Here is a 15000-nt window from a genome sequence, read left to right on the forward strand (position 1 = left end):
GCAATTTATTGTAGTTATAAATTGCTAAAAAAAGAAGTGAAAAAATGTTGTATATGCAAAAAAAATATTAAAAAACACACCGCGCATAATATTCAAAAGTTGTTAAGTGATTCTTTTTGGTATGAGGCCGAGCAGCTTTATTTGAACGTAAAGTTTCTGATTTTTTTTACAATGAAGTTGTGACATATATGATCTCCATTTCACCATTCGCGTTTCTGAGACATTTCTGAAAGCTTCTGTGTATGAATTTTTCCTTATTTGGGTTCCATCTGACTCTGGCGACTTTGTTAAAGTCTCTCTCTCTCTCTCTTTCTTCTCTCTCTCTCCTTTTCGCCTTCTCTCTCTCTCTCTCTCTCTGCATATATATATATATATATATATATATATATATATATATATATATATATATATATAAGAGAACTTGAACTTTACAATCAAAATGTATTGCTCGACTGAATATTCCAAAAAACAATTTATAAAGTTCTTCTTCCGCGGAGTTTAAAAGAATGCTATTTTTGTTATTCTTCTCATCAGAGGATATAGAGAAATCCTCAAATTATATTCGTAGCAATGCTAGAATTTGCTAGTTATGAGATTACGTGAAACCGCAATTTATTGTAGTTATAAATTGCTAAAAAAAGAAGTGAAAAAATGTTGTATATGCAAAAAAATATATAAAAAACACACCGCGCATAATATTTCAGCTTGTTTTATTTGAAAGATAATATTTTTATAAGACAATCCCAGCCAATATACTATTTCTCAATATACTAGATAGAGCAAATAAATTTAGCGTTTATATATTTAAATTTCATTTAGAAAGAATTACTTTTCAAAATAAAACTTTATTGTTTGAAGCCAAAAATTCAAATAATTTCCTTAATCTATGAATTTCCAATGTAAGGAATCACCCCAGGGGAAAATTTTCTCCTCAGGGGAAAATTTTCTCTGAATATTTAGCAAAATAATTTCAAACCAACATTAATATTTTGTTTGTGATTTTCCATCTGAGGAGATGTACTTACGTTGAAAATCCATGGATTAAGGAAATTATTTTAAATATTGAATTTAAATGCGGAATACACTATATGAGATATGAAAGAAGGTCCTGACACTGTCGTGCGATTATGATTATCGACGGTTTAAATGTAAAGGGCGTGCGTGTGGCTACCGTTTGGCTAAGGGCGCGCTTAAAGGTTCAGACTTCACCTCTATCACCATGTGTATGGTGTCGCTTACATTGTTGCCAGAAGTTGTGTTTGAATGTAATTATCTCGCACGGAGGTCACAAATCACTGAGGGAATCCCAGAAAAGAGGTATGAACTTACATAAAGCAACCCACCCAAGAAACAATCTATTCACATAATGAAGTTGAAAAAGGTCAATTATTTATCCGACACACATAAAACAAAAGAAAATATAAGCAATCAAGATACTCCCACTATTTAATTAAGAAAATTTATAATAACTTTTTAGGCAGTGTTTGAATCTATATATAAAAGTGACATTTTCTGTCTGTGTGTGTGTCTGTATATATTTCCCTACCAAAGTACTGTGTCAATTTTCAGTCTACAGACTCGAGACTTGATATAAGGGGTATTGAGATTTAGAAAAATGTTTTTAATCAGTTTTCGGCGAGAAACTTTCCTGTCAAGAGGTAAAAGTTCAACAATTTAAACTTTGAAGACTCTACTAAACTCCTTCGCCAATTTTGAGTCTAAACACTTGAAATGTTACATGTAGGTTACTTGGACATAGGTCAAACATTTTAACCTAATTTGAGCCTAAGACTTGGGATCAAAGTTTGAAAAAAATAACCTCTGCGGTCTCTAGCAAATTACTCAGCCACTTTTTGGTCTAAACATTTACAATTTTACATAAAGTGTATTCAAACATAGACCAAGCTTTTTAATTTTTTATTTTTTGCTGAAAATTTGTCTGCTAAGGTGTCAAAGTTCAAAAGATTTGACCTTTGTGGTCTCTAGCAAATTATTCAGCTAATTTTGGGTCTCAACATTTGAAATTTATATAAAGGGTATTCAGACATGCAGCATGCTTTTTAGTCAGTTTTTAGGTGAAAATTTGGCTGCCGAAAGGTCAAAGTTGAAAAAGTTGATATTTTCCCCCGCTCTCATATGCCCTATGTTATAATCTCACCGATGAATACTTACAAATCATCCCACCCACATCTTAATGAGTTTTAATCTATCACTGTCACCCTCTCTTACTCTGATTTGGTTGTTCCATCTGCTTCTTCTCTCATTCTTTTTTTCCCATTAAAATTATGAAATAATATTCAAATAGTCTAATTTATAAAACTTACTATGCATGTCTGCCTGTCCTTCTCCGTATTTATTGGTCTTTAATTGCTTAAAATAATTTTAAGGGGACAAAAATGGGTCAAAATTAAAAAAAAACTCGTTATACGTGTTGTGCATTCATCTTAGTTTTTGTTTAGCGCGTGTCATGTTGGTACAATAGTAACGTCATCAGTTTGGAATGCTACAATTTTACTTTCGGTTTCGATTCTAGCTGATGGCACCTAAATACATTTTTTTTTTTTTTACATTTTAAAATAATAGATACGAAATCTAGACAAATTACTATACAACATTTAAGCGTATTTTACTACCGACCAAAGTAGCCTCTACCCACTTGTCTATAATAGTTGGTTGGTTGTTTTTGTTTTACGGCATATCAACCCTTTTCAAGTTATTTAATGCCGAATCTAGTGATTTTGAAGAACAAGCTTTTAATAGAGTATATTTGTTGTGTTTTTTTAAAAGTCGGTTTCTATTTAACCCATAGTTGGGACCCTAACAGGTAGTGCCAGTCCGAGTCAGAGTGGACCTGGGAGCAATGGCAATTAAAGGGTGGCTTCGCACTCCCCGAAGCCCGCAAGCTGGGGCCTCACCATCGGATATTGTTTAAGGTCATATCCAGGACCAGTCTATTAGAGCAAAAAAAAAAAAAAAAAAAAAAAAAGGAATGCCATTATAAGAATCAGTTTTTAATATTTCTTTTATTAAAAAATATTTTTCGTCGAATGTATTATTGTTTTACATGTTTGGAAAACTTTTGGGTCAACCTCGCCTTTCTGTATTCTTTATTAAAAAGAAAATGTTGATCGTGAACGAACATAGTGTTGAAAGATTTATTAATTAATGTTTTTGTAATTGTTAGGATGATGATGATGATGGATATGTCGAGGATAATATTTGGCAAGACCCTTAGGAATTACAAATGTCTTTTTTAAACACTTGAAGTTAATTTGTTTACGCACGTATGGAAGCGATACTCCCTTCTGTATTTTTTTTTATTTTCGTCTTTTTTTTTCCAATTTCTTTTCAGCGGACTATTATCGAATGTACACTAGTCTACCAGGTTATCAAAAACATTTTTTTTTAAAGTCAATATATAAATATTTGTTAAGTGTGCTCAGTTTTTAATGTAACGTTCTATTAAATAAATCACCCATTTTAGAACCACTCGATGCCAAATTTTCGCGAATTTAGCTTCTTTTTTTTTAAGACATAAAAAAGATTATTTTTGGTTTAATTTTTAGAATCTGGCTTCAAATTTTCCTCATGGATAGATACGGCTTTAGAATATGCTCAACCCAAAGATTAATTGCACAGAAAACGTTTTGTTTATGTGGCCATTCTATGCCCATTCAGAAATATTGATAAACTTTGCTGGAGATGATGGAAATGTAAAAGAGAACTTCTCTTTAAAAAGTTCAGTTTTAGGGGGCTTCATGCATTTCGTACTGTTTTCACTGTTCGCCATGTTTGTTTTCACTCGTACGAAGACAAACATGGCGAACAGTGAATACAGTACAGAATACAAACCTGAATATCCTACAAATCAACTTTTTAAGAGTAAGCCTTTAGTTTTACCCTAGCGCACATCCATTGCCCTTAGATTATAAATATCGGGCGACACAACGTAAAGAATGCGTATTTAAAAAAAAAAGAAAGAAAAGAATACTTCCGGGCAAAGCCTTTGTAAATGTAAATGTCGGGTGACGAAACTCAAATATGTCTATAAAATAATTGGAGAAAGCGAATTTAAAAAAAAAAGGCCAAATTAAAAATAAAGAAGCTAAATTCGCGAAATTTGGCTTTGGAAAGTGGAGTTGTTCTAAAATGGTGATCGATTTACTAAAACGTTGCATTAGAAACTGAGCACCACTTACAAATGTTTATGTATTGACTTAAATTTTTTTAATAATCTTGTAGACTAGTGCCAATTCGATAATAATCCGCTGAAAAAATGAAAAGGAGACTAAAATATACAAGAATACAGAAGGTGGTACCGTTTCCATTCGTGCGCCAATATTTTTTTAGACATCATTTATTTTATCACGCATGCATCAGTCAATTTTATTCGGCATCATGAATCGATAATTTTTACTGAGTATCTTTATTTATCCTCACGTCTAAATTATTTTTATCAGTCATTTGTTTTTTTCAGTTATCTCAATGCATCCATTAGCAGTGAATAAGAATATTTTACAATCACGCATATTAACTTTTTTTTTACACAGGAATCACCACATTATCAAGGCCAAGAGGCCACTCAAGGATAAGGGTTAAAGAGTGTACAGTAGAAATTGGACAATATAGTAATCATTAGTAATGAAAATTCGGTAAATTTGATAACTTATATGGAACGGCTCATCAAGAACTTATTTACGTTAGACTTGAACACAACCATATTGTAGTCAGCCGGAAAGCAGGAAAACGGAAGACAATTCCATAGGCGTGCAGTTCTAAGAAAGAAGCTTTGTTCATGGAATCTACGTTTAGGCTTAGGCACAGATAAAGAGTGGGGGAAATTATTGATAGTGTGTTTGGCTAGACAGGTGTTTCTTGTGAAAGTTTGGCGAGGGGGGGGACCATAGACTGAAGCTCAGTCGAACACTTTCCATGAATATAACATCAGAGGCAAACTCGCAATATCTTAACTTGCTAAAGTTATTTTTTGTTGTCTACGCCATAACTAGTGCTAGGGCAGCAGCATATTCTTTTCATTATTTTGACTCTCGAGTGTGTATCCGACGCAGTTAGATACAATTAATCATCTGAGAACCACATCACTCTACATAAAAGCATATAAGATATCCATAGGAATATACCTGAGAATCAAAACAAAGAAAAGAATATGCTGTTGTCATAGCACATCATAGGAAATTGACAATGCTATTCAATTTGGAGATCCCGTCCAATTACATTTCACGATTTATTTTTGTTGGTTCCAATATTGTTATTAAATATAATGAATAAAAATATTCGTGAACTTTTTTTTCAGATAAATATGTTTATATTATATATTTTTAATATGTTTATTTACAGCCAATATAAATGTAATATATTATAAATGTTTTCACAGTATTAATGAATATGAAATGTAACATGTGGCTTTTTTACATGAAATAAATCTTTCAAATAAATTAAATACGTAAATCAACTTATTTATTTGAAAAACAAACCAGTTTATGAATTATTTATTATATTTAAAAGCAGTATTTTTTTTTATTAAAAAAATGTTCGAAAATGAAACGAAACCAACAAGAAATAGCAGAATGTGGGTGATATAAACATATTTAGTTGAAAAAATCCATATATGAATATTTTTTTAATTCATTTTCACCCCAAACAAGGCACATTGCCACTTTGTTGTAGGGGGCTACTATCAGGGACATAGGCATCAGGGGTACTGTGTAGGGAGTTGAGCAGCAAGCTGTCGGTTCACGTTACACTTGAACTTCTTCATGTCAGTACAGTTGGGGAAGCAGGGACCCGGAAGGGAATTCCAAAGTTTAGCTGTCATGAGGAAGAAACTACTGGAGTAGAAGGCTCTCTTACATCTAGGGATCTCTACTGTGCAGGGGTGGGATTTAGCTGCTTGTCGGGTTTGTCGGATGGATTTACGTCGAGGGGGCACAAGTGCTTGCAGTTCGTCAGAGCATTCACCGTTTTAGTACTTGTAGAAAAGACAGATGTATAGAACGTTTCGTCGATGGAACAGAGGCTGAAGTTTAGACGACAGTTCAGGACCTATCAGATTGCCGACTCTCTTTTGAACCTTGTCTAGGAGCGGGAGACTAGTGGCAGATGCACTATTCTTATTTATTATATTTAATGACAATTATGAAAGAAAACAAACAAGAAATGTGAAACGTAATTGGGCGACGTCGCCAAATTGACTAACACCGCCCATTTCCTATGATGTGTAGTGACGTAGACAACAAACAACCGCTCGGCGTAGTTAATATGCGTGATCGAGTTTTTTTTTTTATACATAATGCATCAACAGTGTTTTTTTCAGATCTCATTAATTATTATAAGGCACAATATATTTTCTGGCGCCTTACTCATTTATATCAAGCATCTATCATCTTGTCTTCTTCAGTTTGGCATTTTTTCCTGTACATAGCCCACAAATAACCAAGCAGTTCGGCGACGACAAGGTCGGTCGAGTTCTTCCCAACAACCCTCATGAGCATGATGACGTCAAGATTCAGAAATCGATTGACAAACCTCGCACACGACTTCCGGTCGGCCTTTTCCAGTGTCTCCTCACTGATATGGATATACCTGAAGATGTAGTCGACGTAACTGTCTTTCGCCATGATCCTATAGATCCAGTGCAGCAGATTTATGATAGAGAGCGTGCTGACAAGGCAAAACCAGAACCATAGGAACATGAACACCTTCTCGTTAAGCACATTTATTGGCAGAACGCATTGGGTGGTCATATTCAGTACGTTCTCCAACTGCCGGATACGGAAGTCGCAGTAAACAACCCGCGGAAATATAGTAGGGTCCATCATCACATCGCTGTTCTCAACGTATGAGCTGATTTTTAGTCCGTATTCGGCAAAATTGATTTTCATCAGAGAGCCGACAACATAGAACTGGCTTATCACGTTGACGCAATAGAGTAGTTTAGTCACGAAGTAGACAGTTGTTAAATAAGTCCCCGGTTTTGGTCTGAAACGATATACAATGTCTTTGTTTTTCTGCTTATTGGCAGTTATCCAACGTTCTATGTAATTTCCAATGTGTTCTATTGTTTCCATGCGGTTATCCTCTGACTCCATCTGCGTTTTTTCCGAAAGCGTGGTGATTCTCTCTAGGTTCATTCCTGAAGCTTTATTGGTCATTTGCCAAATTATATTTGGAATCTTAAACATGAATGCTTGGAATAAAAGAACGATAGGTACCCATAGGTAATAATGAATAACGGTGATCTTTCCTGAGCTTAGACTATCTTCATCGTCGACGTAATAGGTGGTGCCCGTCCAACAGACCGTCTCGACGTAGCGATGTCTACGTACGGCCTCTGTGCCCAACCAGCATGAAATTGAGTCGCCGATGTATGTTCCCCCTGTTACGACGATCGAGAAGATCATGAGGACGATGACGGTGTAGATGTGGTTGAGACGATCGATGAAATCGTCGTCGTGGCTGCCATTAAATTTGGACCATGACAAGAATCCGGATATAGCGTCCACCAACCTGTGGAAAAGATAAATAAATACGAGAAAAAATCTATTAATAAACAAGACATATTTTACAGGTTTTTTTTATGAGGATTAGTTATTCATATTATTCGATTTCTTCGGACTACTGTTCTCATCTTGAAAGTTCACGCAATATGGGAACTATTACTTAAAAATAATTGAGACATACACACACACACACACACACACACACACACACACACACACACATATATATATATATATATATTTGGTAACACTGGTAATTAGTAAAAAACTGAAGAGAGTGCTCAATACTATTGCAGGGCAAATATATGTTTTATTTTTTTATTACCGTTTTATCTGTTTGGTTACATATGTTTCAGATGTTGGACCGTGTTTACGATCTAAGAGCCTCGTCAGGCCTACAGAAATGTTTCTACCGTAAATCGTAAACACGGTCCAACATCCGAAACATATGTAACTAGACAGATAAAACGGTAATAAAAAATAAAACATATATATATATATATATATATATATATATATATATATATATATATATACAGTGCCACTCAAAAGTATTGGATATATTACATTTTTCTTTATATCTCTAATTGTGTTCAAGATTTACATTTAAATATGGCCAGTATATTCCTATTACTATTCTTACTTATATTTGGGGTAGTAATTACAAACTCAATGTTTAGAAAGTGTATATTTATGTAAAAATATGAATTAACAAATGAAATTAAGGCGAACACAAACCGGAAGAATTAAAAAAATATTTTGATATACACCAGTAGGGCTTTGACAACAGAATATTCTTTTCATTCTTTTGACTCTCTAGTATATATTCGACACAGTAAGGCACAGTGAATCAACCGAGAACCACATCCGTCTATACAAAAGCCGTTAAGATATTAACGTATATATACTCAAGAATCAAAACAATGAAAAGAATATGCTGTTGTCACATTTCTATTAATCAATGATTAACTGTTTTCATTATCGCAACAGGCAAAGGAAAAGTCATCTAAACTCATTTTAGAAAAGGGGTTTTTAAAAGGATCCAATACTTTTGCGTTTGTAAATTTATATTTTTCCTTAAATAAACACTTTCTAAACTTTGATTTTGTAATTACTACAGTTTCTCGTCAGATCACGGAAGTAAAGCAACGATGCGTATGACCAGTACTTGAGTGGGACAATTATTCAAGACTAGGCGCTGTATGTACCGTGCCGAAACGAAGAAATTTCCATGTTAGGATCTGTAGGCGCGTTTAATTCACTGGGAGTAATGCACATGCGTCTTCATTGAGATACACACCTAGGAGAAGAAAAAACTCTGTGTTAAAACTTGCGGTCTATTATCTGCTCTCTCTTGTACCAGTCATAATATATATATATATATATATATATATATATATATATATATATATATATATATATGTATATATATATATATATATATATATTTCTGTGGAAATATTTTTATTCACTTATATTTTCTTTTTATATATACCAATCCTTATTTAAGAAGCTCAATGTAATTGCAGAGCAATATAATGAATAAATGACAAAATTCTATATTCCAAATTTCTATGATGTTGACCATCTTACTATTTATTCCTTTAATTCAGTTTACACTTATGATTGCTGGCAGTATCTGTTTCTTAGAACAAAATCTATCACTTAATCACTATATCAACCAGCGAATCTATTTTGCGCTTAACTCATCAGAAGAAATATCAACAATCATTCCACTAAAAGGAAATAAAATTCGTTTGGACATGATTTAAAAATTTGAACATTGGAAGAGAAGCTGCAAATACCTCATAGTTTGCATACATTATGCCATTTTTAACTTAGAAATAAAGTTACTAATGTCCACATATTCGTTTTTACGAATTACATTAATTTAGGTATATTCTGCCAACATTTGTGAATATGTTTCGGTCAGCCAGTTACAGTAACTAGAGACTTCTCCAGCCAATATTGCTTATATAAATGTACATTTTACTAGAGTTCGAGGCACAATAATTTATCAAGAGGTCACATGACGTTGTATTAAAAAAAAAAAAGATACCGTCATCTATAAATATAAAAGCGAAAATGTATGTATGTTTGTATGTGTGTTCGCTTTTTCTGTATGTCTACAAAAGCTTTTTTCAGAGAACCGGTCGGTCGCCTAACAACTTTTTAAAACTTTTTATATCACATATAAATCGTAATATCTCACAGTTAACAACGAAGCTCGCCTGTCTATTTAATTTGCTCGACTTTGGGAGGATAAATATTCAACATTTGTCGCTCGCCGCATGTGGGTTAGTCTTTTTCCTATAACATCTTGGGAAGCGTTCTCGCAGTAAATGAAATACTATTCCGCAGTCAAACTTGACGTCATTAACTCATTAAAACGAGCACCTGCTAAATCCAAGTAATTAAATAAATTCAAACGTGTTTCCGTTAGCATCTCGCGGTGGGGCAATCGTTAACGTCGCACGTTTTTTTTTTCACACTTTAATTTATAACTTTGCCTCAAGGGTTCGGGTTCGATCCTCATACTTACTTTTTTTTTTAACCCACCCACCCCCGGAGTTTCCACACACACACCTCCAAACACCCGGGCAACGCCGGGTACCCTTCGCTAGTTTATTATATAAATATCACCTGTCTGTTTAAATGTATGTATGTTTCTATGTCTGTGTGCATGTTTGTATGTCTGCCTAATACTTTCGACTGAGGCAACGGATTTTCACGAGATCAGTATCGTTTTGAGGCTCAACCCTTCAGACGACAAATATCGAAAAATTGGTTAAAAATATTGAATCCTTTACCCTCAGCTCGGCAGTTTTTTTGTTGTTTTTTTCTTTGCGTCGCCATTTTTGCAAGTCATCGTATCGGTTGGAATGACTTTACTAATTTCAACGTTTTGAACTTACGATCGCATTATGGAGTAAGGGTAAGACGTCAGGTTTTCTTTCACTTCCTTTTCCGCCTTCGCGTCACGGGTTTGAGCCTGCCTCCCAACTACCACTTTAAAAATTTATTTATTTATTTATTTATTTTCATTGCTCAACACACACCTCCAAATAGCCGGGCAACGCCGGGCAACGCCGGGCACACAATCTAGTATTCATATATGTGAAACAAAAAATAGAAGGCAGAAAAAGGGGGAGAATAAAAGCTATAGTAACAAATAGTTATATTTACATCCAGAAACAAAATAGGTTTAATGCTCCTAAAATTCGTACAAGAATTGTTTGAAAAAACCCGGTTATAGGTTACCTTGTTAAAATTCATGTGTAAGAATGGTACTCCTCTGTAAATTGAATTTCAATCTTTAATCGGCGACATTAAAACTTGTAAATTATAGGATTTCTACACAATCATGGCTGACGGAAACACTCTCGTGGATTATCTAAAAAAGTTTTATTCGAAATTTAGTGCAGATGCTCGAGCTTGACAGAAAGATTTCTGAGTTCGGCAAGATACACCTAAAGAAGATCGGAGGTTACATCGACCGAAGCGTTGTAAAAATAACATTCAAGATGATAACAGTAGTTCGAAGAATCCAAATAATAAAAAAAACGTACACATGCAAAGGGTATATTGCATTATAAGGAACAAAAGGAAAAAAGGTTAAAAAGTAAAATATAACAATTAAACGTTGCCAAAGAAGAAAAATTACTCTTCTACCTACCTGAGCAAGTGTTGTGTGTTTGAACGGATTTAAATTGCTTGTTTACTTTACAGCACAAGTAGAATCGGGCGTTAATTTAGAACAAAAGGAACATAGTCGACATGAGACCTTCATCTTTGGAGTATCAGTAATCACTCAAAAATCGAAAATTAGACAAAATACTGATAGAAACTTCTCGTGACTTTTGCTTCCTATATTATAATCATTTTTTTCACCTTCCTTATATGTCTCCAACACCGATTTTATGTACCGTTCATACTAAGCTAAGTAATTAAAACTGAGGTACCGCCACACGTTTACTAAAACTACAAATATAGAATTAAGGAAGGGACCCCAGGCTTCCGAGTTTCAAGACCTCTTCTCCTTATTAAAAAAAAGAAAAAAGAAAATAATCTTAAAAAAACGTTGAGAAACAATGAAAAAAAATAAATAAAATAATCTTAAGAAAATCGTTAAGAAACAATGAAAAAAAGAAAAGAAAAAAGAAAATAATCTTAACAAAACGTTAAGAAACAATGAAAAAAAGAAAAGAAAAAAGAAAATAACCTTAAGAGAAACGTTAAGAAACAATGAAAAAAAGAAAAGAAAAAAGAAAATAATCTTAAGAGAAACGTTAAGAAACAATGAAAAAAAGAAAAGAAAAAAGAAAATAATCTTAAGAGAAACGTAAAGAAACAATGAAAAAAAGAAAAGAAAAAGGAAAATAATCTTAAGAAAAACGTTAAGAAACAATGAAAAAAAGAAAAGAAAAAAGAAAATAATCTTAAGAAAAACGTTAAGAAACAATGAAAAAAAGAAAAGAAAAAAGAAAATAATCTTAAGAGAAACGTTAAGAAACAATGAAAAAAAGAAAAGAAAAAAGAAAATAATCTTAAAAAAACGTTAAGAAACAATGAAAAAAAAAGAAAAAAGAAAATAATCTTAAGAAAAACGTTAAGAAACAATGAAAAAAAAAGAAAATAATCTTAAAAGAAACGTTGAGAAACAATGAAAAAAAAAAGAAAATAATCTTAAAAGAAACGTTAAGAAACAATGAAAAAAAGAAAAGAAAAAAGAAAATAATCTTAAGAGAAACGTTAAGAAACAATGAAAAAAAAGAATTCAGTGTCTTCAATTAAAAAAATATTTTGCATGTTTTATCTAGATAACTAAACAAGATAAAAAATTGTGTGCAAAACCAACAACTAGGAGAAAATCTTGTGCAGTTGAACGTAAAATAATTTTTAATTAATTTTAAATATTACTACCATGCACTCCGGCGTTGCATGGTCATGAGATACGGTTAAATATGATATTTTAATTCGTGAAGATTACATATCTATTTTTATAGAGATATTGCTCGATTATTATGTTGAACCTAATATAAATTAGTGAAATAAAAAATTAAAAAAATAAATAAAAAATTAAAAAAAATAAAATAAAAATGACTTGGGTGCCATAAACTAGAATCGAAACTTAAGCATAAAACACTCCACCCTAATTCCTTAACTTGTGAGTTACGGATATATATATATATATATATATATATATATATATATATATATATATATATATATATATATTTGTTTATTGTTATATAAACAAATATATATATATATATATATATATATATATATATATATTTGTTTATTGTTATATAAACATGCTCACATCCCGCTGCTACAAATAGCCACTTGTTTCAATCAAACAACAGATATCATCAGGCAGCGACTTGACTATTCAAAAGTTCAATGAATAATGGATTTTTATTTTAGGTAGGAACTCTTTAAAAGTTGGAGTTAAAAACTTAAAACACAGAACTTTAATTATAAGATGTAAAGGGGGAGGGGCAATTTAAATAAAGTTAAAAGATTATAATGTAGAGAGAGTGATTAAGAAGAGAAAAAAAACAAATAGAGAAAGAAAATATATAGAGAAAGAAAATAGAGAGAAAAATATATATATATATAATATGGAGAAGAAAAAGAAAAAAAAGGTATAAATGGTTATTATAAAGAGAATAAGGACTAGAAGGGAAAAGAAAGAATGATGAGATATAGTTAAAGAAAGAAAGAGGGAAAGTAAGAATTAATAGGAAGGGAATCTTAAAAAAAGTTGACAGTATATAGAAAAAGAAAAAGAAAAAGATCTGCATGTCAACCAATTTATGAACAATTATACAATTCAGTAATGAGACACGTTATTACAAATACAAACAGAAAATACAATCTAAGCGTTAGAAATGAACATGTCAAAAGACAGCGAATGTATCCAACCAACATATTTATCATCTCACATACGTCCACGAGTAATATCAACGCAGTTCAAACATACTTCTACAATTAATATATACTAATAAAGTTTAAAGTTTTCGCGTTTTTATTAAATAAATATATAAATAAAAGAAAAAAATAATAATGATAAAACAATATTAAAATTATTATTAATAATAATAGTAATAATAAAAATAATAGTAATAATAATAATAATAATAATAATAAAAACAGAATAAAATTAATATTTATTATCTTTTTAATATAACATATTTAGCCATAATAGGGGATTAAATAAATTAAATAGGGCCAATAATTATAAATAAAAATCTACTAATATTTATGTATATAAAAAGAATACAATGCATATGTTTGCAATTAATTGAATTTTCATGCTTCTTATTAAAATTTTCTTATTAAAGAGATAAATTATTTAATAAGAAGCACGAAAATTCAATTAATTGCAAACATTATAAAAACCATCTTTTAAGTAATTTAGTTTAGATATAAAATTTAAATAAATTTAAAATTGTCACTGATTTGTATAATTTATTAAAATACTATTAATATACTTTCTCCTCGCCTGATTTCATTCTTTACTTCCCCTATCTTATATACCTGTGTGTCTATGTGTATATGTATGTGTCTATGTGTTTATTTTATGACCGTGTGTACTTAGATTTATATATTTCTATGTTATTTTGTATACCTTCCTTTGTTGTGTACTCACCTAATAATGTTTATTCAATCCATTTGTATGCTTTTATGTGTGTATGCATCTATCTGTACTCTTGCCAAATAATTTGTATTCGTATGTATTTCTATATATATGGTTTATGTGAATTATACATATTTATGTGTGCGTATATATATGTTTGTGTGCGTTGTTGTATATTAGTATATGACTGTGTGCATATATTTGTGTATTTTGTTGTATGTATGTGTATACATAAAATTATATATATATATATATATGTATATTTGTATGTCCGTTGGTTCTCTGTGGGTATATACATATGTATTTTATTATTTTTAATTTTGTTACTATCTACCTGTGTGTCGCTACTTTTGAGCATTTTGCTGATTTAATTACTTCTTTTGCCTGAATATATTTATATATTTATACGTAAGTGTACTTGTATCTATGTTTTTAGTAATACTGTCTTGAATGTATTGATTTGTGATTTAATATGACTTTATATTTATACTTAACTAGCTTAAACTTTCAACTTAATAGTATAGAGTTACACCTTTACTTATATGCATGTCTATATATATATGTATATGTATATATATGTATATATATGTATATATATATATGTATTGTATTCTTTTATATACATAAATATTAGTAGGTTATTATTTATAATTATTAGTCCTATTTAATTTATTTAATCCCCTATTATGGCTAAATATGTTATATTAAAAAAATAATAAATATTAATTTTATACTGTTTTTATTATTATTATTATTACTATTATTTTTATTATTACTATTATTATTATTATTAATAATAATTTTAATATTGTTTTATCATTATTATTTTTTTCC

At 31.1% G+C, this 15000-nt stretch overlaps 1 protein-coding gene across 1 annotated transcript in view; it reads right to left on the reverse strand.

Moving 5' to 3' along the window:
• Positions 1-5589: 5589 nt before the first annotated feature.
• Positions 5590-15000, reverse strand: part of LOC145247980 (innexin unc-9-like) — an 80638-nt gene continuing 71227 nt past the window's right edge. The window contains exon 2 of the mRNA XM_080109638.1: positions 5590-7527. Coding sequence (XP_079965764.1) covers positions 6390-7527 — 1138 coding nt within the window. The 3' untranslated portion in view covers positions 5590-6389. The remainder of the gene's footprint in view (positions 7528-15000) is intronic.

Source organism: Euprymna scolopes, chromosome 26 (genome assembly GCF_053919585.1).
Source record: "Euprymna scolopes isolate OS-2025 chromosome 26, ASM5391958v1, whole genome shotgun sequence".
Taxonomy (NCBI): Eukaryota; Metazoa; Mollusca; class Cephalopoda; order Sepiida; family Sepiolidae; genus Euprymna; species Euprymna scolopes.